Here is a 26,686-nt window from a genome sequence, read left to right on the forward strand (position 1 = left end):
TGAGTTTACCGGGCGTTAAGAGAAGTTCTCAACTGAACCAGCCAACTCCTGGATTTTGTTTTCTGAAAGAGCCCAGAGAGTTCTTAATCCCGGGTTTATCATCTGAAATTTATTTTTTATGAATGCATGCAGGGTTTTCTGAAGTATCTCACATTAAATTTAGATTCTGAAAATATTACTGTGGATTATTGACAAATCTGGCTGCTTAAGAGTCGAAAAGTTGTAAATGTTGTAATTATTTAGCTGATTTAGGGTTTCAGTTTTGTTTTCTACACATTATTTCTGGGTTTGTTGTTTTTGCCATTGCAAGCTGCGGGTACAGGCTTTGAGAATTTTTCTGGGTTTCATCAGGCAATCTCAAGCAGTCTGCAGTCCGGGGTTTCATTTTTGCAAGGATAGTCTTCAGCGGATTTTCAAATTTTCTGAGGGAATTTGATGGTTTATCAATCTGTTTTGCTGCTCGGGGTTTATTTTTATCTGCAAGATGAAATTTTCGAACTTTTTTTTTTAGAGTAGGTTGCTACTTCGCTCCCACGCTATCTCACACTGTCTGCTCAGCCACCCCTGTCAGCAGCTATCACTCCACACTCTTGCTGCCTATCCACTGCACACATATCCCTTAGTCTTCACCTTGTTCCACTGTCCACGCGTTTTTATTGATACGTTTAACTTCGCTGCCATACACCTGCAATAAAAAAAAACATCTGCACACCCTACGCAGTTGCTTCAAAGCTGCTATCCAACCTGCAAGCAACACGCATTTCCCTCCTCAGCCAAGTCTCTGCTCTCTGCACTATTTTGAAGAATCAATTAAAATCGAGGGTTTTCTTAATGAATTTGCGTTGCAGGTGGATTTGGGCATTATAGAACAAAGTCAATATCTTTTTATGAAGTGGAACCCCTGCTTGTTGCACTTAAATCCCTTATTCGATCTGCAGCATCTAGGTTTTTCTGCCATTCTCATAGCTGCCTGCCCACGTATCGTTGCCATATATAGAGCACACGGTCTTCAACCCTCACTATCTCCTAGTTACTTATTTTCTTTATCTGCCCTTCCTTTCTATGCATTTTTGCCTGTCATTCCAATTTGCACGTTGCCTCCTCTTGGCCCTGCGCACTTCCATATCTGTATCAATCCCTTGCAACCATTCTCGTGTCTTCAAACCACCTCCGTCCAGCTCTGTCTGCAACCTTGCTCCTTTTTCACGTTGTTACAGTCACGCTGCCACTTCTGCTATCCGTCCAAGCTCCTCAAGAATCCATCCTGCAAACAAAACCTCCTCACGCATTCCTGTCCAAGCCATCAAGTCTGCACTTTCGATTTCGATTTTTTCTTTTTTGTGTATTAGTTTAGTTTTGTATTTATTAGGTTAGCGTATGTGTTAATTAAAATAAAAATAAAAATTCGATTTGATTAGATTTTGATCGTTAAGTTAGTCTTTAGTTTTAGTTTTAGTTTTAGTTTAGTTTTATTTTAAAAATAAAAAAATTATAAAAAAGTTATTATAAAGTTTAGTTTTATTTTAAAAATAAAAAAATTATAAAAGATAAAAAGTTCCTTTTTTTTAATTAGACTTTAGATTTTAATTTTAGTCTTGTTTTATTTCAAAAAAATAAATAAATAATTATAAAAATAAAAAATCATAAAAAGTTTTATTTTTAGATTTTAATAGGTTGATATTTTGTAGTTTTGAATTCCATTTAGTTTAGTTTAATTTTGTTTTATTTATATAAATAAATAAATAAAAATAAAAAATAAAAAAATTGAAAAAAGGCTAATAAAAAAAATTGGAAATCTTTTTCTTTTCTTTTTTTTTGGGTGTGGTGAAGTTAAATGTGCTTAAAATGTTTATATCTGGAGATTAACTGTTTGAAAACTGGTTAGCATTTAAAATTACATGGCTATTTAAAGTATTTAATCTTTCGTATTTTAATTGCTGGAATATCATTAAACCATTGAGCATTCATCGATTATCTCGCATTTGGTAAAAGTTAATCTTTGTTTGAGTTATTTGATGGTAAATGATTGTTAATGAGCTCATATTTCTGCCAGCATTTGATAGATAATCATTCAGTCATTAACTCTATAAGGCACTGGTCTATTAACTTAATAAAATCAATTAAGTGCTTGTTTCCCCTCATGTCTCCCAACCCAACTGGTCCACATTTGGTCATCCACTGTCCCATAGGGTCTACCCCCCTTAGCTGCGGGAGACAGGCTTAAACGGAGAGATCGGGGATCAAGGTGAAAGCCCCCGCTCTGAGCGTTGTCGTGACAATCTGTGCGACAACAGAAGCAATAATAGATGTACACACGAAATCAACCTTCCCTTCAACTGAATCAACACTAAAACACTGAAGCATTGAATCAACCTTGGCTCACCAAGTTCTGCTCTTACTCTCCAAGTCTCTCTCTCACAATCTTCTTCAACTCTCTCCAACTCTTTCTCAAGTTCGAATTCTTCTTTCACAATGCACAAGTAGTGAGGGGAGAAAGAATGAGGCACATATATATAGGAGGAGCAACGAATCCATGCCATAAAGGAGGAGTAACTCGCATGCCAAGAGTGTAACTCATGCCCATTTAGGAAATGTAACTCATGCCATTAAGGAGGTACGCATGCCTTTGTAACTTATGCTTTTAAGAGAGAGTGTAACATATGCATTAAAGAGTGCGTAAGAGGAATCTTTTATGACATGCTTTTATTGAGTGTAAGAGAGTGTAAGAGAATCTTTTATGATGTGCTTTAATTGAGTGTAAGAGAGTGTAAGAGCATTAATGAGAGTGTAAGAGGAATATGCCATGCCAATAATGAGAGTGTAAGAGAACATTATTGAGAGCTATGATTGAGTGACTTGAATTTCTTTTTAATAATAATGTTAATGATAATAATGATGATTAAGTCAAAATTGAACTATTAGGATTGATTGATGATCATAAGGGATTTTCATCAACAATACTTGATTACAAATTGATGCAAGGTGATTTACTATTTTTGGAAAGTCATACTTGAGACTTTCTGTTTTTAGACCTTCTATTTTTTTAGAATTTCATCCTTGAGCTGCGAAATTTTCAACAAACACGTGTGTGTTGAGATTTGTAGCTTGGGAGGTACTCTAAACGCTAGGCTAGATGGTTTTGGAGGAATGGGCACATAAATGTGTTTGTGAGCTTAGAACCCAAGCTTGTGGGCTTTCCACCCAAGCTTATGCATGTGAATCCATGTGGAGATTTTGACATGTGATGATTTGCGAGGATAAAGGACCCCGAGAGGAACCGGAGGCAATGAAAATCATCCAATTCTAAATTCTAGAAGTCAAGATATTAATTTTTTAAGTTATGTGTTGGGCTTGAACAGGAGGAGATCATGTCAGCCTAGTGTTAAGAGGCCTAATGACAGGTTTTCAAGCCCTCTTGGACGTTTTGATGGAGCCTTGTATATGAAATAAATACAAGGTGAGATGGAGGCATTTAGATCACATCCAAGGTGCAATCTCATCAAAGAACACCTCCGAAATTTGGTGCGGATCTGAGGCAGCGAGGAAGGGAGGAAAGAAGCACAAATTTGGAGAAGGGTTCTCTGATTTAGGGTGCGAATTTCTTCAGGAGAGAGGCTACAGATGTCTGAGGCTTGAAGCAGCCAGCAAGGAGGCTTGGAGGGTTGATTCAAGATTGTTTAGGGCAGCGACTCACTTGTCTGATCAGGCCACAAGTCAAGACTCAAGAGGTGAGTATTGGTGGCTTTCTGTGCTATTTTGTAGAGGGTTTGTCTCTGTTTACAAAGCCACGGGGAGGTGCCACTACAGCAGTATGTGGAGAAGGATTTGAGAGGGTCGAGAAGCCTAGAAGGGACCTCCTTCCCTAGCCGTAGTCATCTCAAGAAATAGCACAAGTAAACAGGGGTGGCTTCTTGTCCTAGAAGGAGATTCTCATTATGTTCTGGGCCGCAGAGATGGGTTGTTGTTACAGTAGCTTGGGAGGTATGTTTTGAGGGTAGTTTAGGTCCTCTACCTAGGTCGCAGTCATCCTGAGGAACAATGCATTTAGAACAGGTGTATTTCTGTCTATATTAAGGCCTCGACCTTACTGTAGCAAATATGTGGATTGTAGGAGGCTTGCAGAGGAGCCTTCAGCACTACAAGCAGTGTTTTGGATGCCCAGTAGGACAACTAAGGTGGCAGCATAGTTGGACAAGGAATCACAGTCATTTGAAGCAAGGTTAGGGTTAGTATTGTGCCCTAACTAAAGCTCAAGGAAGCACAGATCCCAAGGCAAGAGGACAGCAGAAGTGAGTTGCAGATGTTGAAGAATGTAACTAGTGTCGATCTTCATAATTGTATTTAATAAAAAGAAAGAAAAAGAAAATTTTATTGTAAAAGAAAATAACTTATTAAAGCATGGGTTTCATGCTTGGGTCAATGATTTTTAGATCAAAACCTCCATTGAAGGCTTCTAAGTTTTGTCATGAGTCAATAGAGTCATTGTCATTTTTATTGGACCCTCCTTGGGCTTTTGTATCATGTAAAAAGAATTATTCTTTAGTCATAAGGGTCATTTATCAGCTTCACACCAAGTCGGCCCTGTCCTCATGAAGTCAACCTAGATTAGGGCTATTCAACCTAGCAGAAAGGCTACATATAGAAAGGCAGCTCGACCTATTTGATGCACTCAATCAATAAGTTCGATCTACAAGAGAAAGAAGCAGAAAAAGCAAAGCGAAGTTGCAGGAGAAGGAAAGAAGAAGCTGGGAAGACCTAAATCAAGTTCTTGGGCAATCACTCTCTCACACGTGTGACTTTTTGGGCTGTTGTTGGGGCTGAAATTCCAAATCTACTACAGGTCTGAAATTCTAAAGCTAGGGGCCGAACATTTGTAGCTGGGGGACGAAATTTTGGATTGTAGCTGCAACTAAGAAGCTGACACTTGGAGATTTTGGCAAGGATCATCTATTGGAAGGAAGGCCTGACTTGGTGATTGGAGCAGGTCTTTGTCTAGGTCTAAAGGGTTTTGGATTGTCTCATCTTGATTTTAATATACTAGTGGAAGAGTTGGACTGGGTTTTCTCCTAGGTAGGCGTTTTTACCTGGCTAAGTACCTACATCTTCGTTGGAGCAGCGCAAGAAGACAATTGTTAGTTGAAGTCCCTAAGTAGTTGAGGAGCAATAGTGAGTAGTTGAGAGTTGTGAACAACTCAACAGGAGCCTCGATGTGTTGATGCGTTGAAGGACGAACGCTCAGCAAGAGAGCAAACTGGAGTCGAGATTCAGTGACCAAATGAACTTGGTGGATTGATAGAGGCAAGTGTTGTATATGGGAGCCAAAGGACTGGGCACATGTGTACAGGGTACGACCGAGAGGAGTTGAGAGAGTGTGCTATAGCCAGATGGTTAGAGTATCTTGTTTAGGGTAGATTGCTGGTCATCACGACAGACACCAAGCCCTAGTTGTTGTATAACTTGTGTCAGTGGATGTATGAGGGACATTATCCTTGGTACGGGAACCCTAGACTGTTGTATTATCAATTTGATTAATATAACGAAGTTGTGTTGTAAAAATTTGTAAAAAGTTGTGTATATTTTGAGCACTCGTAGATTTACTGTTGTATATTATTCCGCTGTGCAAAGTAGTCTCTTTTGATACTTGAATTGGTAGCATCAAAGATTTAAGATTCTATCCTAGACTCTAGTATTGTGGAAAAACAATAGTGTGTAGACTAAAGAGAGCACTATACGAACTCAAACAGTCTCCCAAGGCATGGCATGGTCAGATTGACGCCTACTTGCAAAAGATGGGATTTGTCAAGAGTGACGCAAATCCCAACCTTTACTATCTAATGCTAGAGGGTTAACCACTCATCCTAGTATTGTATGTGGATGACCTCTTTTTTACAGGGCCATCAGGGCTCATAGAAGACTGCAAGAGGAACCTAGCAACAGAGTTTGGCATGAAGGATTTGGGGTTGAGGCATTACTTCCTAGGCCTAGAAGTATGGCAGAAGGACAGGGAGATCTTCCTTGGTCAAGGGAGATATACCACAGAGATTCTAAAGAGGTTCAGGATGCAAGACTGTGGGCATATGTCCACGCCTGTAATTATGAACTAGAGGAAGATAGATGCATCAGAGGACAAGGACATTGACCCAACCTTGTATAGATAGCTCATTGGTTCGCTCATGTATCCGGTCAACACCAAGCTAGATATTTGATTCGCAGTCAACACTCTCAATCAGTTTATGGTGGAACCTAAGAGAGTGCATTGGACAGCAACAAGGCACATTATGAGGTATTTCCGCGGCATGGTTAAGTATGGGTTGAGGTATACTCGAGGTGTTAGTGTCAGGTTATGTGGTTTCACGGATTCAGATTGGGCAGGCAATTCAGTGGATTAGAAAAACACATCAGGGTGTTGCTTCAGCGTTGGATCGGAAGTTGTATCCTAGTGCAACAAGAAGAAGAAGTCCGTAGCACTAAGCTTTGCAAAAGCAAAGTACATGGCAACTAGCATGGCCACATGCGAAGCTATCTGGCTTTGGAAGTTGATAATGAGCTTATTCAATCATAGGATGGAGGCAACCAGTTTCCACTGCAATAATCAGAGTTTCATCAAGCTCTTTGAAAATCCAGTGTTTCATGATAGTCGAAACATATAGACATACGATACAACTTCATCAAAGATTGTGTTGTACATGTTCCCACAGAGTAGCAGGTTGTTGATATACTCACAAAAGCTCTAAAGAGAGCTAAGTTCGTTTAATTCAAAGAAATGACGGGTATGTTGGAGAACCCTTCCAGTTGCAAGGACAGTAGCTCAGTTCTCAGTTGCAATAGTTGCAGCAACAAGAAATCAGATGCAGCATAGGCAGTGTTGGCAGCAGTGCAGAGTCAGCAGCAGCGCAGATGCAGAGTGTTTCAGCTACAGGGTTAGCAAATGAATCAGAGTACGTGCAGTAGCTTGGTGGAGAGTGAAAGGTTGTTGCAGATGTCAGACACCAGCAGTGTGGTCCGACTACAAAGGAGTAGAGAGAGAACACCTGCCTCACTAAGAGGGAGTGTTACGTTTTATAGCATCAGACAAGTGTTCTAGTCTTGATTTGGGTTTAACGGAGGAGAGTACACTGATAGTGACTTCACGGAATTTTGTGCAAAGGAGGGCATCAAGAGGGAATGGATAGCTCCATACAATCCATAGTAGAATGGGGTAGCGAGCAGAATAACAAGTCTATAGTTGGGGCTGCAAAGGCTATGTTATATGACCAGGACTTACCCAAGTTTCTATGGGCAAAGGCACGTAACGCAGTTGTGTATATACAGAAAGAGTTCCTCACAAGGCATTGGGGAATATTAACACCAGAAGAAGTCTTCTCAAGGAAGAAGCCAAAAGTAAGTCACTTCAAGATCTTTGGCAGCATAGCTTACCACCATGTCCCAGATGAAAAACGCACTAAATTGTATCAGACTGCAGAGAAGGGGTTCTTTGTTGGGTATAGCGGAACCTCGAAGGCATACAAGATCTACGTTCCTAATAGCAGGAAGATTATTGTGAGACAGGATGTAAAGTTCATGGAGGACAGAGCCTTCGAGAGATCTCGCAAGTTGCTAGCAAATGATCAGAATGAGCCAGCAGAAGCTCAATTGGCTCAGCAGCAGGGGCAGTCGCATGGACAGTCACAAGGATCCAATACAGTCACTAGTACCAGCACGACCTCAGGTGCAAGAGATCTTGTGAGTTCACAATAGACGGAGCAACAGAGGCAGGATGAGGATTTGGTCGATCCTCCCACCACTAGTGGACGTACCAACAAAGAAGTTCATTAGGCATTGAGGGACGTGAAGGAGTTCATAGGAGTTCCCACGACGAGCAAGAGAGAACATAGACAACCAGACATGTACCAAGCATTGGGGGCACATGTTGTAGAACCTTCCAACTATGAGGAGGCCGCACAGCATCAGGTGTGGGTAGATGCCATGGTTGAAGAGTATAGCTCCATCATGATAAACGATGTTTGGAGGTAGTGTCGAGACCTGGGGATAGGTCAGTTGTAGGCTCTCGACGGATCTACAAGATTAAGTACACTGCACATGGCAACGTGGAGAAGTACAAGGTGAGGTTCGTGGCAAAGAGGTATGCTCAGAAGGAAGGTATAGACTATGAGGAGACCTTCACCTCAGTTGCCAAATACACTTTTGCATGTTCTGTCATATCTCTAGCAGTGTAGATGGGATGGCACATTCTCCAGATGGACGTCAAGATAGCATTCTTGAACGGGGTGATAGATGAGAAGGTATACATCGAACGGCCAGAGGGCTTCCAAACACATGAGCGGGGCACACAACTGTAGATTGAAGAGAGCACTATACGAGCTCAAAGAGGCTCCCAGGGCATGGTATGCTCGAATTGACAATTACTTGCATATGACGAGATTTGTCAAGAGTGATGCATATCCCAACCTTTACTATTTGATGGTAGAGGGTGAGCCACTCATCCTAGTATTGTATGTGGATGACCTCTTTTTAACAGGGTCATCAAGGCTCATAGAAGGTTGCAAGAGGAACCTGGCAGTAGAGTTTGACATGAAGGATTTGGGGTTGATGCATTACTTCCTAGGCCTGGAAGTATGGCAGAAGGACGAGAGATCTTCCTTGGTCAAGGGAGATATACTACAAAAATTTTGAAGAGGTTCAGGATGCATGATTGTAGGCCTATGTCCATGCCTCTGCTTACGAAATGCAGGAAGATAGATGCATCAGAGGACGAGGACGTGGTCCCAACCTTGTATAGACAAATCATTGGTTTGCTCATGTATCTGGTCAACACCAGGGCGGATATTTGATTCGTGGTCAACACTCTCAGTTAGTTTATGGTGGAACCTAAGAGATTGCATTGGACAACAGTGAGGCACATTCTGAGGTATTTACACGGCACGGTCGAGTATGGGTTGAAGTATACTCGAGGTGATGGTGTCAAGTTATATGATTTCACATATGCAGATTGGGTAGGCAGTTCAGTGGATCGATAAAGCACATCAGGGTGTTGCTTCAACGTTGGATCAGGAGTTGTATCTTGGTGTAGCAGAAAGCAAAAGTTCATAGCACTGAGCTTTGCAGAAGCAAAGTATATGGTAGCTAGCATGGCCACATGCGAAGCTATCTGGCTTCAAAAGTTGTTATTGAGCTTGTTCAATCAGAGGATGGAGGCGACCAGTATCTATTGTGATAATTAGAATTGTATCATGCTCTCTGAGAATCTAGTGTTTCATGATAGGTCGAAACATATAGACATACGATCACTTCATCAAAGATTGAGTTCAACGTGGAGCAGTCCATCTTCTTCATGTTCCCACAGAGTAGCACGTTGTTGATATACTCACAAAATCTCTAGGGAGAGCTAAGTTCATCTATTTCAGAGAACATATGGATATGGTGGAGAACCCTTTCTAGTCGTAGGGGCAGTAGATCAGTTCTCAGTTGCAATAGTTGCAGTAGCAGCAGCAGTATGAGATCAAATGTAGCACAAGCAGTGTTGGCGGTAGTGAGGGGAGGCACGGTGCAGAGTAAGTAGCAGTGAAGATGCAGAGTGGTTCAGCTACAGGGTTAGTAGATGAATCAGAGTATGTGCAGTAGCTTGGTGGACAGTGACAGGTTGTTGCAGATATCAGACACTAGCAGCGTGATCTGGCTATGAAGTAAGCATGTTGGAGCAGAGAGAGAACACCTTTCTCACTAAGAGGGAGTGTTAGATTTTGTAGCATCGGATAAATGTTCTAGTCTCATTTTGTGTCTAAGAGACTAAAGAGCACAAGATCTCCAGATCCCATAAAAAATTTCACGAGATAAGCTTGCGAAACACCTTAATTAAATTAATTAGCCATCATTTAAATTTTTCCTAACTTACGAAAATTGGTTAATTAATGGGAATTAATTAAGGAAGATCGAGAATGCTCTAGAGACTCACATGGATTGAGTCTAAGATGATCTTAGTTGTTGATGAGGATCTAATCATGGTCATTGAAGCTTCAACGAGATATTATAAGAGCAAATCAATGGATTGGAAAAAGACATAGTTGACACAAGAGGGGAGCGAGTTCCTTGGCAGATCAAGCTTTCCAGTTGTAGAGATTCAACAAGGAAGTAAGTTCGAGCCAAAGAAGGAGAGCATCAGAGATTGAGGGAGCAGCAGCTGAGAGTTTCGGAGGAGTTTTCCAGTGTCGGAGAGTCAACAGAAGGGACATTGTAATATTCTGTAGAGAAAGTCGTCCATGTGGTGCGAGTTACCCAATCTAATTTGAGGAATTGTCGGGAAGCGTTTGGATCAATTGTCGAAGGCCAGAAAGGCATTACGAAAGGCAGAGCGAATTTTTCTAGTGGTAGGAGGAGGCTAGACGACCTAGTTTGGAGCAGTTCTAGAGGTCGTACAAACTCTGCAGGCCAGTAGTGCAAGCAGCCTGGAGGCAGTGCGAGAAAGCCAGAGGGAGGAGTTACTTTGCAGAGGGAGAGTTTTTCTCCTAATTATTTTGGCGAGATTATTTACTGGAGGATTTCCAGTTGGGCATCCAGATTATTGTACTCGGATTTTTACTGCTACATAATAATAAAATAAACCCTCATTTGCTGCACTGGTTTTCCCTTTGGGGTTTTTCTAGGGACTATTAGTCCAAAAATATTGGTGTCTATTTTATTGTGTGTGCATTATTTTCTCAGCTTCCAATTTATTTTCCACAACATATTTTATTTTTGGTGAAAATTGAAATTGTGAGTTTATCGATATTTGTTGTAATAACAAATAAACTGCAAAACAATTACAAGATAAATTTCCAGTAATTGCAATCAAAGAATTTTCAAATGGTATCAGAGCATTGAAGATCAAATCAGAGGCTCGGAAGCGAGAGGAGAAAATTGTGTAGCTTCAGAGGGAGATATGGGCACTATTTCTCCATATTTGCGCAAGTTAACGAAGGGTGCAAATTGCAGAGGCAGTGGGGTTCGATTTCTAGTTCCAAGTGGAGGAAAATTCGAATAGCATTAGAAGCAGAATTTGCAAGCAGTGGATTTGTCAGATAGAGGGTTCTGTTGAGCAGATATGGGCGCAATGATTTTGCAACAAGGATTTTAGTTGTAGATCTGTGTAGGGACGGGAAGAGAAAAGCACATTAAAATTATACCCAGGATGTCTTTAGTAGATTTCTCAGATTTCTCCAGTATGGTCGTAGAGAGATTCAACATTCAGGAGGCTACGGATTTATCTTCCAGATTGGAGGATGAATTCGCTCAAATAGCTTGCCTCTTTAGCTCAACTTCACAGGGTGTCTAGTATATAGACAGTGAAGCATCAGCTCATATGACAAGAGTTAGAGAATACTTCTCCAGCTATAAGTAGGAACAAATGGACTTCGAGATTTAGATGGGAAACAAAAGTAAATGTACTCTAGTCAGAATAGGTACCATGGAGATTCAAAGGGAATCAGGAGCAAGCACCAATGTTACAGATGTGTTGCATGTGCCCTACTTGGGTATGAACCTTATTTCAATATCCCAGCTACAAGATAACGGATATGATGTTCACTTTGTAGGGAAGAAGGTGTTCATTAAACACCAAAAGTAGAAGAAGGTGAAGCAGATTGGAGCTCATATCAACAGATTTTACAAATTGTAGCTCAATTCTCCAAAGGCACTAGTTAGCAACAGCAGTAGTAATAGCATTAGCAGTGGGAGAGACCTAAATGAGTTATGGCACAAAAGGATGGGACATTTACACCATGGAGCACTTAGGATGCTCAGGGAGACAGTTACATGTGTTCCAGAATTAAGCATGGAACATGATGACGTGTGTAGGGGGTACATACTTGGGAAGTATGCTAAGGCAACATTCCCAAGAAGTGACAATAGATCAGACGATGTGTTGCAGGTTAGACACTCAGATATTTGTGGCCCCATGTCCACTAGATCTCTCAGAGGGTATGAGTACTTCATTACCTTCATTGTTGACCATTCCAGGAAAACAATGATCTATTTCTTGAAGACCAAAGATGAAGTCTTCAGTCATTTCAAGGTGTTTAAAGCTCTAGTAGAGAATTTGACAGGAAAGAAGATCAAGGTGCTTCGCTTAGATAACAGAGGGGAGTACACTAATAGTGACTTCACGAAATTCTGTGCGAAGGAGGGCATCAAGAGGGAATTGATAGCTCCATACAATCCGCGGTAGAACGGGGCAACAAAGCGGAAGAGCAAGTCTATAGTTGGGGCTACAAAGGCTATGTTATATTACTAGGACTTACCCAAGTTTCTATGGGCAGAGGCATGTAACACAACTACGTATATACAGAACAGAGTTCCCCACAAGGCATTGGGGAAGATAACACCAGAAGAAGTCTTCTCAAGGAAGAATCCAAAAGTAAGTCACTTTAAGATGTTTGGCAGCATAGCTTACTGTCATGTCCCATATGAAAAATGCACTAAGTTGGATCAGACTGCAGAGAACAATTTCTTCGTTGGGTATAGCGAAACCTCGAAGGCATACAAGATCTACATTCCTAGTAGCAAGAAGATTATCGTGAGACGGGGCGTAAAGTTCATGGAGGAAAGGGCCTTCAAGAGATATCGTGAGTTGCCAACAAATGATCAGAATGAGCCAGCAAAAGGTCCCTTGGTCCAACAGCAGGGGCAATCGCATGGATAGTCACATGGATGCAGTACAGTCACTAGTACCAGCACGACCTCAGGTGTAGGAGATCCTGTGAGTTCACAGCAGACGGAGCACCAGAGGCAAGATGACGACCTAGTCAATCCTCCCACCACTACTGGATGTACCAATAGAGAATTTCGTCAGACGTTGAGGGACGAGAAGTAGCTCATAGGAGCTCCTAGGATGAACAAGAGAGAACGTAGACAACCATATAAGTACCAAGCATTGGTGGCACAAGTTGTCGAACCTTCCAGCTATCAGGAGGTTGCATAGCATCAGGTGTGGGTAGATGCCATGGTGGAAGAGTATAGCTACAACATGACAAACGATGTTTGGGAGGTAGTGTCGAGACTTATGGATAGATCAATTGTGGGCTTTCGATGGATCTAACGGATCAAGTATGTTGCAGATTGTAGCAAGGAGAAGTACAAGGCGAGGTTTGTGGCAAAGGGGTATGCTCAAAAGGAACGTATAGACTATGAGGAGACCTTCGCTCCAGTTGCCAGATACACTTCCATCCAGTTTGTCATATCTCTAGCAACACATATGGGATCGCATATTCACCAGATGGATGTCAAGACAACATTCTTGAACGGGGTGAAAGAGGAGGAGGTATACATCGAACAGCCAGAGGGCTTCGAGACACACGAGCGGGGCACACATGTGTGTAAACTGAAGAGAGCACTATACTGGTTCAAACAGGTTTCCAGCGCATGGTATGGTCAGATTGACAGCTACTTGCAGAAGATGGGATTTGTCAAGAGTGATGCAAATCACAACCTTTAATATCTGATGGTAGAGGGTGAGCCATTCATCCTAGTATTATATGTGGATGACCTCTTTTTGACAAGGTCATCAGGGCTCATAGAAGACTGCAAGAGGAACCTGGCAGTAGAGTTTGACATGAAGGATTTTGGGTTGATGCATTACTTCCTAGGCCTAGAAGTATGGCAGAAGGACGGGGAGATCTTCCTTGGTCAAGGGAGATATACTACAGAGATTCTGAAGAGGTTCAGGATGCAGGACTGTAGGCCTATGTCCACGCCTATGATTACGAACTAAAGGAAGATAGATGCATCAGAGGACGGGGAAGTGGACCCAACCTTATATAGATAGCTCATTGGTTCGCTCATGTATCTAGTCAACACTAGGCCTGATATTTGATTCGTGGTCAACACTCTCGGTCGATTTATGGTGGAACCTAAGAGAGTGCATTGGAAAGCAGCGAGGCACATTCTAAGGTATTTACGTGGCACAGTCGAGTATGGGTTGACGTATACTCGAGGTGATGGTGTTTGGTTATGTGGTTTCACAAATGCAAATTGGACAAGACGTTCAATGGATCGGAAAAGCACATCAGGGTGTTGCTTCAACATTGGATCGGGAGTTGTATCTTGGTGCAGCAGGAAGTAGAAGTCTGTAGCACTGAGTTCTGCAAAAGCAGACTACATGGCAACTAGCATGGCCACATGCGAAGCTATCTGGCTTCAGAAGCTGTTAGTGAGCTTGTTCAGTCAGAGGATGGAGGCGACCAGTATATACTGTGATAATCAGAGTTGCATCAAGCTCTCTGAAAATCCAGTGCTTCATGATAGGTCGAAACATATAGACATATGATATCACTTAATCAGATATTGTGTGCTACATGTTCCCATAGAGCAGGAGGTTGTTGATATACTCACAAAGCTCTAGTGAGAGCTAAGTTCGTCTATTTCAGAGAATAGATGGGTATGGTGGAGAACCCTTTCCAATCGTAGGGATAGTAGATCAGTTCTCAATTGCAGCAGCAGCAGCAGTATGAGATCAGACGCAACGCAAGCAGTGTTGGCAACAGTGCAAGGAGGCACAGTGTAGAGTTAGCAGCAGCGCAGATGTAGAGTGGTTCAGCTAAAGGTTTAGCAGATGAATCAGGTTATGTACAGTAGCTTGGTAGACAATGACAAGGTTGCAAATGTCAGACACCAAAAACGTGGTCCGGCTACAGAGTAGAGATGTTGGAGTAGTAAGAGAACACCTTCCTCGCTAAGAGGGAGTGTTAGATTTTGTAGCATTGGACAAGTGTTCTAGTCTCGATTTGTGTCTAAGAGACTAAGGAACACAAGATCTCCAAAACCCAAAAAAGGTTTCACAAGATAAGCTTGTGAAACACCTTAATTAAATTAATTAGCCATCATTTAAATTTTTCCTAGGTCTAACTTAGGAAAACTGGTTAATTAATGGGAATTAATTAAGGAAGATCGAGAATGCTCTAGATACTCACATGGATCAAGTCTAAGATGATCTTAGTCGTTGATGAGGTCTGAGGATCTAATCATGGTCGTTGAAGCTCCAACGAGATATTATAAGAGAAAATTGATGGATTGGAGAAAGACATAGTTGACACAAGAGGGGAGTGAGTTCCTTGGTAGATCGAGCTATCCAGTTGCGGAGATTCTACAAGGAAGTAAGTTTGAGCCAGAGAAGGAGAGCATAAGAGATTGAAGAAGCAGCAGTAGAGAGTTCTGGAGGATTTTTCTAGTGTCGGAGAGTCAACAGAAGGGAGGTCGAAATATTTTGCAAAGAAATTCCAAGTGGTGTGAGTTAGCCAATCCAGTTCAGCGAATTGCCGGAAAGGGTTTGGATCAGTTGTCGGAGGCCTAAAAGACATTTTGGAAGGCAGAGCGAATTTTTCCAAGGGCAAGAGGAGGCTAGACGGCTCAGTTTGGAGCAATTCCAATGGTCGTATGAATTGTGCAGGCCAATAGTGCGAGCAGCCAGGAGGCAGTGTCAGCGGGCCAGAGGGAGGTAGAGTTACAATGCAGAGGGAGAATTTTTCTCCTAATTATTTTGGCAAGATTATTTGCTGAAGGATTGTCAGTTGGGCATCCAGATTATTGTACTCAGATTTTTACTGTTGCATAATAATAAAATAAGCCCTCATTTGTTGCATCGGTTTTCCCTTCGGGGTTTTTCTAGGGATTATTTGTCCAACAATATTGGTGTCTTTTTTATTGTGTGTGAGCATTATCTTCTCGGCTTCCGGCTTATTTTCCACAGCATATTTTATTTTTGGGTGAAGATTGCAATTGTGAGTTTATCAATATTTGTTGTATCAACAAATAAACTGCAGAGCAATTAGGAGATAAATTTCCAGTAATTGCAATCAAGGAATTTTCACACAAAGCTACTACTTTGATACCACTTGCAATATGCATGTACCCAAAAGTGGCACTAACACTACAACTAGAAAGTAACTGAAAATACAGTAAGAAATATGATAAGAGTGAAGCTCAAATGATAGAAATAAGAGCCAAAATATCAAAAGAGGGCACCTACACAACCAAGTGGATTGCACAAGTGTTAAAAATATTATAGTCCTAAGGTCTTAAAACCAATTCTAACATCCACTCCATTTCAAAAAAATCCCCAAGATCCTCCTTGCTCATACTAGCACTTTTCCTCATTATAGCCTCCTTTTACTGCCAAAATGTTGCAACTTGCATCTATACATGCTAGCTAGTGACCTTCCACAGTTTTTCCCATGAAGTGGAACCACCATCCTTTTTCTTATAAACAGATTGAAGAATCTCCTACCAACCTTGAATAAATACTTCTGGAAAATGAAGCATTAAATCACATGGTACCTTTGTTGGCCCCTTTCCTTCTCAACATGGTGTTGTCTCTGCAACCATGCCCTATTCTACCAATTTATTCATATTAATAACCCTTTACTTTGATTTCATCAAAGTTCCCATCTCTAACAGACTTGTAAATTGCTCCTCCATAAACATCAAGCCCATCTGATCTTCAATGATCTTCACTCTAGATTCAATGGATGCTTCCTCTCCATTTCCTTCTCCCCCTCCTCTACTTAAGTTATAAGCAAGTACTTAGATTCCTCAAAAGACAACTTTGTAGCTAAAATTTTCCTACTTGTTCATCAACGTTGAATATTTGGTGGATCCTCCATGCTATCATTGACACTGATCTTTCTTGATTGTATCCTTCTAATAGCATTTCCTACAAACTCATTAGAGCCTACACAACTATGTCCGCTTCTTTGATAGGCCATAACCTCCTGTCTTGGTTCATCCCAATACCCAACCTTTCTCCTACATCTCAATCATTCAAACTGCCATATTCCTACTTATAATGCCTAATTGATAGTGGCATAGGTTACATAACGACCCTGTTGATTATTGGTTGAATCCATTCAACGTGAGGCATACTTACTATGGTATTTGTGACAAAAAAGATAAGTGCCTTACCATAAAGGAAACATGCCAACAACTTAATGTTGTACTCAATGAGACTCCTAGTTTGAATCTATTTTGTAGAAAATATTGAATTACTTTTCATTGGTCTTCATTATAAAATCATAAGATGACTGAAAGAGCTCGCACTTATGTACTTTTGCAACTCCTATGTCTTTTCCTCCTTCACTTGTCATGGTATCAAGTGCAAACATTTCATCATTGTCTCCACTAACTTGCAGGTGCATGTTGAAGTTGTCATGCATCAAAGATATTTCTCTCTTTGTCCAAATCTTTAGTATATCCATCAATCCAAGAGAATTTTGTTGATGCATAAAACCAACATAATATGTATTTTTGAAATGGCCAATCGCATCATAACTTTGGGTCCATCTTCAGTTACTCTTTATATTCCAAACTGTATTTAACCATTCCTTCCCGATCTAATTATTCTCAGTGAAAATTTCAACGTTGAACTCATATTGCAGTAACTGGAATTCATTCTTCTAATTGTTAATTAATTTAACAATTTATTTGCTACGACAAATATCGAATAAATCACACTGCAACCTTCACAAATAAAATTGCGGAAAATAATAGCGCTGGAAACTGAGAAATATGCTAGCATACACACAAAAATTGACATAATTATTTTTGGACAAATGTCCCTGGAAAAACCTAATTTGGGAAAATTGGTGTAGCAGTTGAGGGTTTTTATTATTATGCAGCAGTGAAATAATATGAGTACAATTTGGATGTTGAAAACTAGCAATCCTGTAGAGAAAATACTGGCAAAAATTTCTAGAGGGAAATTACCCTCACTCCGAGCAAATCCCGGCACTGTCTGAGCTCTGAAAGGCTAGCTGTCCAACTGAGCCTGCGCAAGATCTGCATCACACTAAAGTTGCCCGTCACGTGCTGCTTGAATTGACTGCCAATCTAGCAATCCTGCCAGCTACTGACTAGGAAAATGCTTCTCTCAGCTCTGGCACTCTGGGACCCCTTCCCGGCCTTTGGAACTAAAGATGTCTTCCCTTCAGCAAAAATTGAACTGCCCTTTGAGGGTCTGTGTAGCCTCCTAGAGAAAATCTCTCCCTCTCTTCAAAGTACTCACCGGATCTGGAAAATCTTCCTCCGACTTCATTGTCCCTACCCCTTTGTCTCTGCTTCCTTTTGAAGCTCGAACTCCTCCGGCTACTGCCTCTGGAAAATCGAACTCTCCAAGGAAATCGATCTTTGTGTGTCTCACTAGTATGTTCTCCATTTACTCATCGACTTCTTCTTATAATTTTTTGTTGGATCTCCAATGGCCAAGATTAAAACTTAATCAAGGGCCTAGATTATTTCCCAGTCAATCCGTGTGAGTTTCTAAATGATTCACACCTTATCTCAATTAATTTTGATTAATTAACCCCTTTTCCTAAGTTTAGACTTAGGAAATAATTAAAAATAAGCTAATAATCTAATTGAGACACTTCTAGGTGGAATTTCCAGAAACAATTTATGGGTTATGGAGAACTCTTGTATTTTAGCCTCTCCACAAAGTTTTGAGACTAGAACACCTCTGATGCTACAAAAACTAACACTCCCTCTTAGCGAGGAAGGTGTTCTAGTGTTGCATCACTCCTACAACACCATGTTTCTATAATAACCTCTGTCACATTGCTGATGTCTGGCCACTGTGACTGCCTGCCACTGCCCACCAACCACTACGCAACTCTGATGTTGCATCTGTGTTGTTGTTGACACTATTGTATTGTTGCCAACTTTGCATCTGCACTGCAACTCCCTATCATATGTTGTTGCAACTGCAACCACTGCAACTAAGAAGCATCCTAAATATTGGATAAACTGTTATCAGTATGTTGTTGTTGCAACTGCAACCACTGCAACTAAGAAGAATCCTAAATATTGAATAAATTGTGATCAGTATGATGCATTTGTCTCACAAGTCCTGACTGCTACTAGCTACTGCACTGTCCACTGAAGAATCTACGTTGTTATTGACTCTACACTGAGCTACTCTGCACTGTGGCCAACACTGCACTGCGCTCCTCAGTATCTAACTTCTACTAGTCTACAACTATCATCCGGAATCTGACTGCATCACTGACATTGATCCATCCTACTAGTGAATATTGTGGGGCCCTATAGCAAAGTAATGATCCATGAGGAGGAAACGTCAATGGAACCTTCCCATGTTTGCGTTGCTCTAGGACCAAAGCTCTATATCACCCCACCTCTCTCTTGGAGGTATAGCTGCAAACATCGTGAAGTCTTCCTCCTACCTGTAGGGCAACTTATCGATCTCAGTGGACACTAATGCCTTCTCCTACTTGTCCTTCTTCCTGGGAGGACACTGAGTATTGTAGGGACCAAACTCACCACATCAGAAGCATTTGACCTTTGGCAAGTCCTTCTTCTTCTTCTTTTCCCCCTGCCCCTAACTGGGACCCTTAGATGTTAGGGCCACATTTTCCTCTTCCTTCTCACCCTTCACGCCCTTGTTGTTGCTACCGCTGATGGTACTCTTTACTAAAGCCTGCCTCAACTCCTCCTGCTATAGATTGGACCACATCCTATCCCATTTCGGCAATGTGTCTCTACCCAAGATACTTTGGACAAACACCTACCAGTCATCTAAGACACTATTCAGTGCCAATCGTACAAGCTCTATGGGTTGGGGTGCCTCCCTAGCGGCTGCTAGTTGATCTCAGACTTCCTGAATCCTGGTGAGGAAGCCATCTATGCTTTCTCCCTTCTGCATCCTTATGCTCCTCAGCTTCTCTTGGAGAAACATCTTCCGCTGCTCGGAAGAACTCTGAAATAGCTCGGAGAGAGCATCCCACATCTCCTTGGCCATACCCTTCTCTACCACATGTGACACTATATGATCTTAGACTCCATCCAAAATCATTTGCTTCGCCTTCGCCATTTCCTTTCTATACTCCTTGAGTTGATCGGCATCTAGGGGTACTGCTACTAAGTTCTCCACGTAGGCTTTCAGGCCATGTTCATTAAGCAGGAAGAACATCCTAGCCTTCCAGATGACATAGTTGGATGCTCCCTCCAACCTATCCTGATCTCTAAGCCTAATTGTGGCCATCTCGAACTCTAATTGAAAATCTCCCTCTTTCTCTCTGCTTGGTTGTTGGATCTGCGACACGCACTCCCTTCTAGACTGAGGAAATCTGCTCACAGTTACTGCTAATCTGAAACTGGAAAAATTAGATCTCTGAAACTCTAGATCCCCTCAGAGAAATTTTCCCTCTGCGTGCGCTATTTCTCTTCCACCCGGCATTGATTCTGCTTCCACAAACTGCTGCTGCGCCCAAACAAGGAATCTTCCCAGCAAAAATAATTGAGTTGTTGCACCCTCTACCAGCCAGAATCATTGAATTTGGCAAGCCGAATTTTTCTGCCAACCTACACTGAAAAGTTGGTCTACCGAGTAATTTGAACTACTTGACTTGAGCTCTGCGCAACCTCCAGAAATTCATCCCACTACTCCCTCTGAACAATGAATTTCTGCTTCTGCTTTTGAGCTTCCCTGTGTGATCAATCTAGCTCTGTTACCATGTGAAAATTTCAACATCGAAATCCTATTGCAACAACTGAAATTAATTCTTCTAATTGTTAATTAATTTGACAATTTATTTGCTATGACAAAGAATAAATCACACTGCAACCTTCACAAATAAAACTACGGAAAATAATAGCGTTGGAAACTGAGAAATATGCTAGCACAGACACACAAAAATTGACACAGATATTTTTGGACAAATGTCCCCAGAAAAAACCCAACTTGGGAAAATCGGTGCAATAGCTAAGGGTTTTTATTATTATGTAGCAATGAAATAATATGAGTACAATCAAGATGTCGAAAACTGGAAATCCTATAGGGAAAATACTGGCAAAAATTTCCTGAGGGAAATTAGTAATTACCCTCACTCTGAGCAATCCCAGCACTATCTAAGCTCTGAAAGGCTAGCTGTCCAACTGGGCCTACGCAGGCTCTACATCACATTGAAGTTGCCTATTACACGTGTTGCCTGAATCAACAGCCAATCTAGCCGTCCTGCCCGTTGTTGACTAGGAAAATGCTTCTTCATCGTTCGGCACTCTGGGGCCCCTTTCCGGCCTCTGGAACTGAAGACGTCTTCCCTTCAACAAAAACAGAACTGCCCTTTGGGGGTATGCATTGCCTCTGCGCAGCCTCCGGGAGGAAATCTCGACCTCTCTGCAAAGTACTCACCGAATCTGGATAATCTTCCTCCAACTTCACTGTCCCTGCCCCTCTCTGTCTCTATTTCCTTTTGAAGCTCAAACTCTTCCAACTACTGCCTCTGGAAAATCGAACTCTCCAAGGAAATCGATCTTTGTGTGTCTCACTAGTATGTTCTCCATCTACCCATCGACTTCTTCTTATAATCTTTTGTTGAACCTCCAATGGCCAAGATTAAAACTTAATCAAGGGCCCAAATAATTTCTTAGTCGATCCGTGTGAGTTTCTAGATGATTCACGCCTTATCTCAATTAATTCAGATTAATTAACCCGTTTTCCTAAGTTTAGACTTAGGAAATAATTAAAGATAGGACAATAATCTAATTAAAGATAGGCTAATAATTAAAGGCGGAATTTCTAGAAACGATTTTTGGGTTATGGAGAACACCTGTGTTTTAGCCGCTCCACAAAGTTTCGAGACTAGAACACCTCCAATGCTACAAAAACTAAAATTTTCACCTCTACCTTTGGCTTTCCTCCTTATTCTTTGCGTTTTAAAATCATCTATAGCATTCATTAGTCAAATGGTATATCCCTCCTCGTGGGCATATGATTAAGAGAGTCATCACTTCAAGGGTAGAAAAGTAAGGTGCCAAGTCCCTACTATAGTTTTAAAAGGTCTATCCTTTGCCATTCTTCTTGCCATGTCTTCTCAATTTTCAAGTCCATAAACAAAACAGCATTTAGAGTGTCTGCTAATGTGTACCTTAAGATGTGTCTTCCATGATTATGTGTTTAGCTTTTAGGACCACATAGCAGTTTATCATTATCCCTTGTATACTTCTTTTAACGGAATTACAGCCTCTATACCACGAAGAAGTTTATAAAGATCCTACGGACCAACTAACTGAAATGTCTGAGGCAGCTAATAACTACAATAAATTATAACAAAAGCATGAAGGTTCAGAAATATTCCCACAAGAATATAATAGAGATACACCACGTACCAACAAAAGAAGTCAGAAAGAAAAAATGAGGATTTGATAATGAAAATATAACCCAAATTAGGGTCAAATAAAAGACATTGTTTTTCCAAATATCGGTCCTGCATTATTTCCCCTATAAGACTTCTCTACAAATGCATCAAAATTGTATCCCATAAAAAACTCTGAAAAAGGTTCGTCCTCAAAAATGCCCATCGCCATGCCTTTTCCTTTAGTCATGTATTTTTCTTTTCTTTTTTTTGTTATGGAGTCACTGAAATATTTTAGGAAAATGGAAATTGTCAGTTTTATTTATCTTGAGACACGGAATGATGATTCAAACCTGAAGTGGTTCATCGGACATTCGTTATCAACTCTTAACCAACCATAGATCCCAAATTCACATGGCATTTTTCAACATTTTCTCTATAAATATTCTCCTCCTCTTCCCTTGCTTCTATTATTCTGCCCATTTTAAAATTCTTTTGATGGAATTTCCACATATCTGGTAATGACATATTTTAGCATGCTTTATTGATCGAGCATTTCCTATGTATCTAGTACTTGTTGGTAAGTATGACAAAAGAAAAAGGCTAAGCCAAACACTTCAACCGTGTATTCTCCAACGCTAATACCATAATATGGTTTGCCATTAGTACACGAATTAATATTTTCATATGAAGAGATTTTATCATTTTAGGTTTATTCCATTAGTAAACCCATGGATGTTTTCACAGTAACAGATTTTATCGTTTTAGGTTATTTTTACTTTGGCGCCAAAGAAAACTGGAAATCATACCAGCAATGCATCAACAGATTCAAATTAGGACATTATTACTGCAAAAGGAAAACATTACAGTTTCTTCTAAAATTCAGATGCTCTGGACAACAAAAATGCTGCGGCTTGCAATTTTCTCATCCTTTCGATCTAATAACTTCAAAAGAGAAACAATTTAAATCTGAAGCTTTATTATCAGTGGATAATCTTTATCTGGTAGTTATTATCTATATGATGCTGCAAGCTGTTACAGTGGCATTTGGGCAACAACTATGCTGTAGCTCGCTATTTTCTCATCCTTTCGATCTAGTAACTTCAAAAAAGAAACAAATTAAAGCTGGCGCTTTGTTATCTGTGGGTAATTTATGTCTGATAGTTATTATCTATATGATACTGCAAGCTATGACAGTAGCATATCCTTTTGTTGTGATTGTATTCCACACTAAGACTCCCTTTCCGATGCCATGACCCGGGAAATTTGAATGGGCATTAAACAAATTTTAGAACAAATGGCATTGGCATTCAAGCAATGGCCCAATAAGGAAGTGCACATTCTGTAATTAGTAAAGAAGGGAGCGTGATGAGCACGGAAGATAACAAAAAGCCAAAAGCGGATCAAATTCTGACAGAAATATGGAGCAATGTTACAGAGATGAGATGGGATCGGGTGTCTTGTGAATTGTCTTAACTTGTTTTTATCTGAAAGGAATGCAGTTAATGAAAGAGAAAGTACCTGCTGAGGAGACTCTGAAGGAATTAACGCGTAGGAGGAAGAATCCATGTCGCTGCGGCGATGTGAGTAGTTATTTGATGATGTTGATGTATCGGAGAGCAGAGTGGAGAGCCGCTCAGCCAATCTGTCCTTCCATCCCAACATCCTTGATCACTCACCGCCTCACACCCTGTCCACCTCGCTTCAATGCAGGAACAGACACCCTGTTTGATGATTGTCAGTAGTTACATGGGTCAGAGAGTGAGATCCGGCAGCTCAGGTACTCATGAATCAAGCCATTTAACTTCGGGGCAGATGGCAAAACCGGATTCAGAGTATGAAACCAAATGTCATCACGAGACTAAATGGAGGATAAAAGAGGAGATCTCTATCATAACAGCAATTTCTTTAATTTTCCCACGGTTGTCAAATGATGACAAGGACTCTCTCATGTTAAACCATCTGATTTATTAGATTTCAATTAAATAACATTAAATCATCTTTTTTATTTGTTGTTTGAAAATAGAATATTTAGGTTAGTTTAAGTTAAAATATTATTTTGTTGATGTGAAAATAGAATATTTATTTGTATACCATTTCAAACCAGCCAGTTTGGGTCATTGTAAGGACAAGATGAAGAATCACATCATAGATCATGGCAATAAGTTAAACAGAAAGACGGATCATTCAAATTGCTAAAAAGAAACCAAAGGAAATGGCTACAATTCACTCTACAACGACATTTCAATGGACCAAGAGTTAGGGGAAAGTTTATTAATTAGTTAATTAGTTAATTTGTTAGATTTATTTATTTTTATTTAAATCTATATGTAACTAAATATATCCACTAATGATTAACTAATATTTTTATGAACTTAAACTAAGAACTTTAAACTTAATAAATAATTTATTATCCTCCCTTTAATTTAAAACTAAATAAACTACATATAAATTTATATTATTATAGTAAATATTATGGGATAAATTAAGGTAAAAATAAATATTTATTAATTAAATAACTAATTAGTTAATTTGTTTACCAAGGCTATTTATTTAAATATATATGTAACTAAATATGCATCATCCTCTTTTAATTTAATTTAAATGTATAAGTTACTAAATCTATTTTGGGATAAATAAGGATTAAACATAAATGTGTATCAATTAATCAGTTAATTTCTTTATTAAGTTTATATATTTAAATATATATATAACTAAATATATATGTTTATAATTATTTCAATTCTTTTTATATATAAATTTATTTATTTAAATATCATGTTTAATAAAAACTAAGTAAAAATAAAAAATTTAAGAACCTAAACTAAGAAATTAAATCTAGAATTTTATTATCCTCTTATTTTTAATTTAAAACTAAATAAAATATAAATAAACTTATATGAATAAAAATATTAATAATATTAATAAAATATGAATAAATAAAGGTAAGGAGTATCAAGCAAAAAAGGAAAAACAACAAAACAATAGAAAAGGGAATATAGGGGAATTCAAACAATCCAGAAGTTGAGGGAATAAAACCATAAAAGAAAACAATCTAAACCAAGAAGGGTAAAAAAAAGGGGGGGCGGGTGCGGGCGAAGGGCTCAGCCCTGTTGAGATTGCTCGGCCTCCTTACAATTTCTATGGCCTCCCTAAACTTACGGTGATGAAAAGAAGCAACCTTAGAAATAACATTGGCCTCCTCAATACATATATGATGCTTAGTCTTCTCCGCGTGTTCTGCCAAGGCTAAAGATCGGGTCCTCCCATGCTTGATGTCGGTTGCGTGCTCATGAATCCTCTGATTAATAGAGTGCTCAGTTTCACCAACATAGGGGGTCCCACAAGAACATGGAATAACGTAAACACCTTTCATGTCCTTGGGGTCATCAAGGTCTTTTACAGATGTTAGGGAGCTATGAATGGTGTTAAGGGGTCTAAAGGTTGAGGGAACATTATGTTTCCTAATGATTCTTGCAATCTTTTCAATGGTCCCCTATATGAAAGGGAGATGCACCCCTAAGATTCGATATTTAGGGTCTTTCTTAACCTTGGGACCTCTGTTAAGCAAGGAAAATTTTAGGGGCTAATATTCGCTAGTGGGCTAATTTTCTATACATTTTCCAAAAAAAATATTCGCCAATTTCCATTTTTCCTAAAAGTAATTTGCGAGAGTTTTGTAGTATGAAATTATTTTACCTTAAAAATTGCCAAGATCTTATATATAATAATATAATATAACTACTAATATATATATTTTTACAAAAATACCATCAAACATTTTACAATTTTTCTCTTAGAGATTAATAGGATTCGCTAAGGTTTCTAAACTTTCAAATAGATATCCATCCTTAAAATTTTCCCTACTGCTAGCTTTAAGGGAAGCTTTCAGACCTTGGTGCCTACTATATCCATTATTAACAAAAACATTAAGGAGATGGGCTTTCTCTATATCAAGGTTCTTTTCATCAGAGAACCTTAGCGCAAGAGTTGCTAGCGTGTTGAGAACAACCAAATTTTGAGCAGGGAAATGATGAGAGTTGGCATGAAAATATTGCTCATTATGAGTTTTCTTCTTAAACACCTGGTGGGAAAAAGAACTGTCATCCTTCTTCGAAATGAGAACGTAAAGGATAGGCAGGCACCCATCAACTTCCTGCTCCATAGTAAACTTTGTATATATGTGTGTGTGTGTGTGTGTGTGTGTGTGGTGAATTGGTAATTTGTTGGAGTAATTTGGCGAGGCCTAAGATCAAACCTAGTAGCTACCACTATAACACCAAGAGTACATCCAAGAGAAACTAAACCATATATACTAGGAATTTATGAGTCAGTAAGAGCATAGAAGGTTACTTTAATTAAAATATTAATTTGTTGCTTTGAAAATAGAATATTTAGGTTACTTTTAAATTAAAATATTTTAAAGATGAGTAGCATATAATACCAAGAGTATATCCAATAGCAAGTAAGCAAGATATACTAGGAATTTATGACTTAGCAAGAGCAGAGACTCCACATGTGTGGGGAAACATTCTCCCTAAGGAATAGTTTGCAAATTTTTTTTAGACAAGGGAACT

General features: G+C 39.8%; 1 protein-coding gene across 4 annotated transcripts in view; it reads right to left on the minus strand.

Annotated features, from left to right (window-relative positions):
- The window catches only part of LOC149227762 (TLD-domain containing nucleolar protein), a 167,959-nt gene extending 143,923 nt beyond the window's left edge, over nt 1-24,036 (minus strand). The window contains exon 1 of one of the 4 annotated variants that reach the window (XM_089377918.1): nt 23,631-24,036. In XM_089377918.1, the coding sequence (XP_089234044.1) occupies nt 23,631-23,774 (144 nt within the window). In that variant the 5' untranslated portion in view covers nt 23,775-24,036. The remainder of the gene's footprint in view (nt 1-23,630) is intronic. The other 3 variants (XM_089377916.1, XM_089377919.1, XM_089377917.1) reach the window with 3 other exon arrangements.
- Between the last annotated feature and the right edge of the window lie 2,650 nt (nt 24,037-26,686).

The sequence above is a fragment of the Pinus tabuliformis genome, chromosome J, assembly GCF_031772625.1.
Source record: "Pinus tabuliformis cultivar Carrire ecotype Pingquan chromosome J, CPIR1, whole genome shotgun sequence".
NCBI lineage: Eukaryota > Viridiplantae > Streptophyta > Pinopsida > Pinales > Pinaceae > Pinus > Pinus tabuliformis.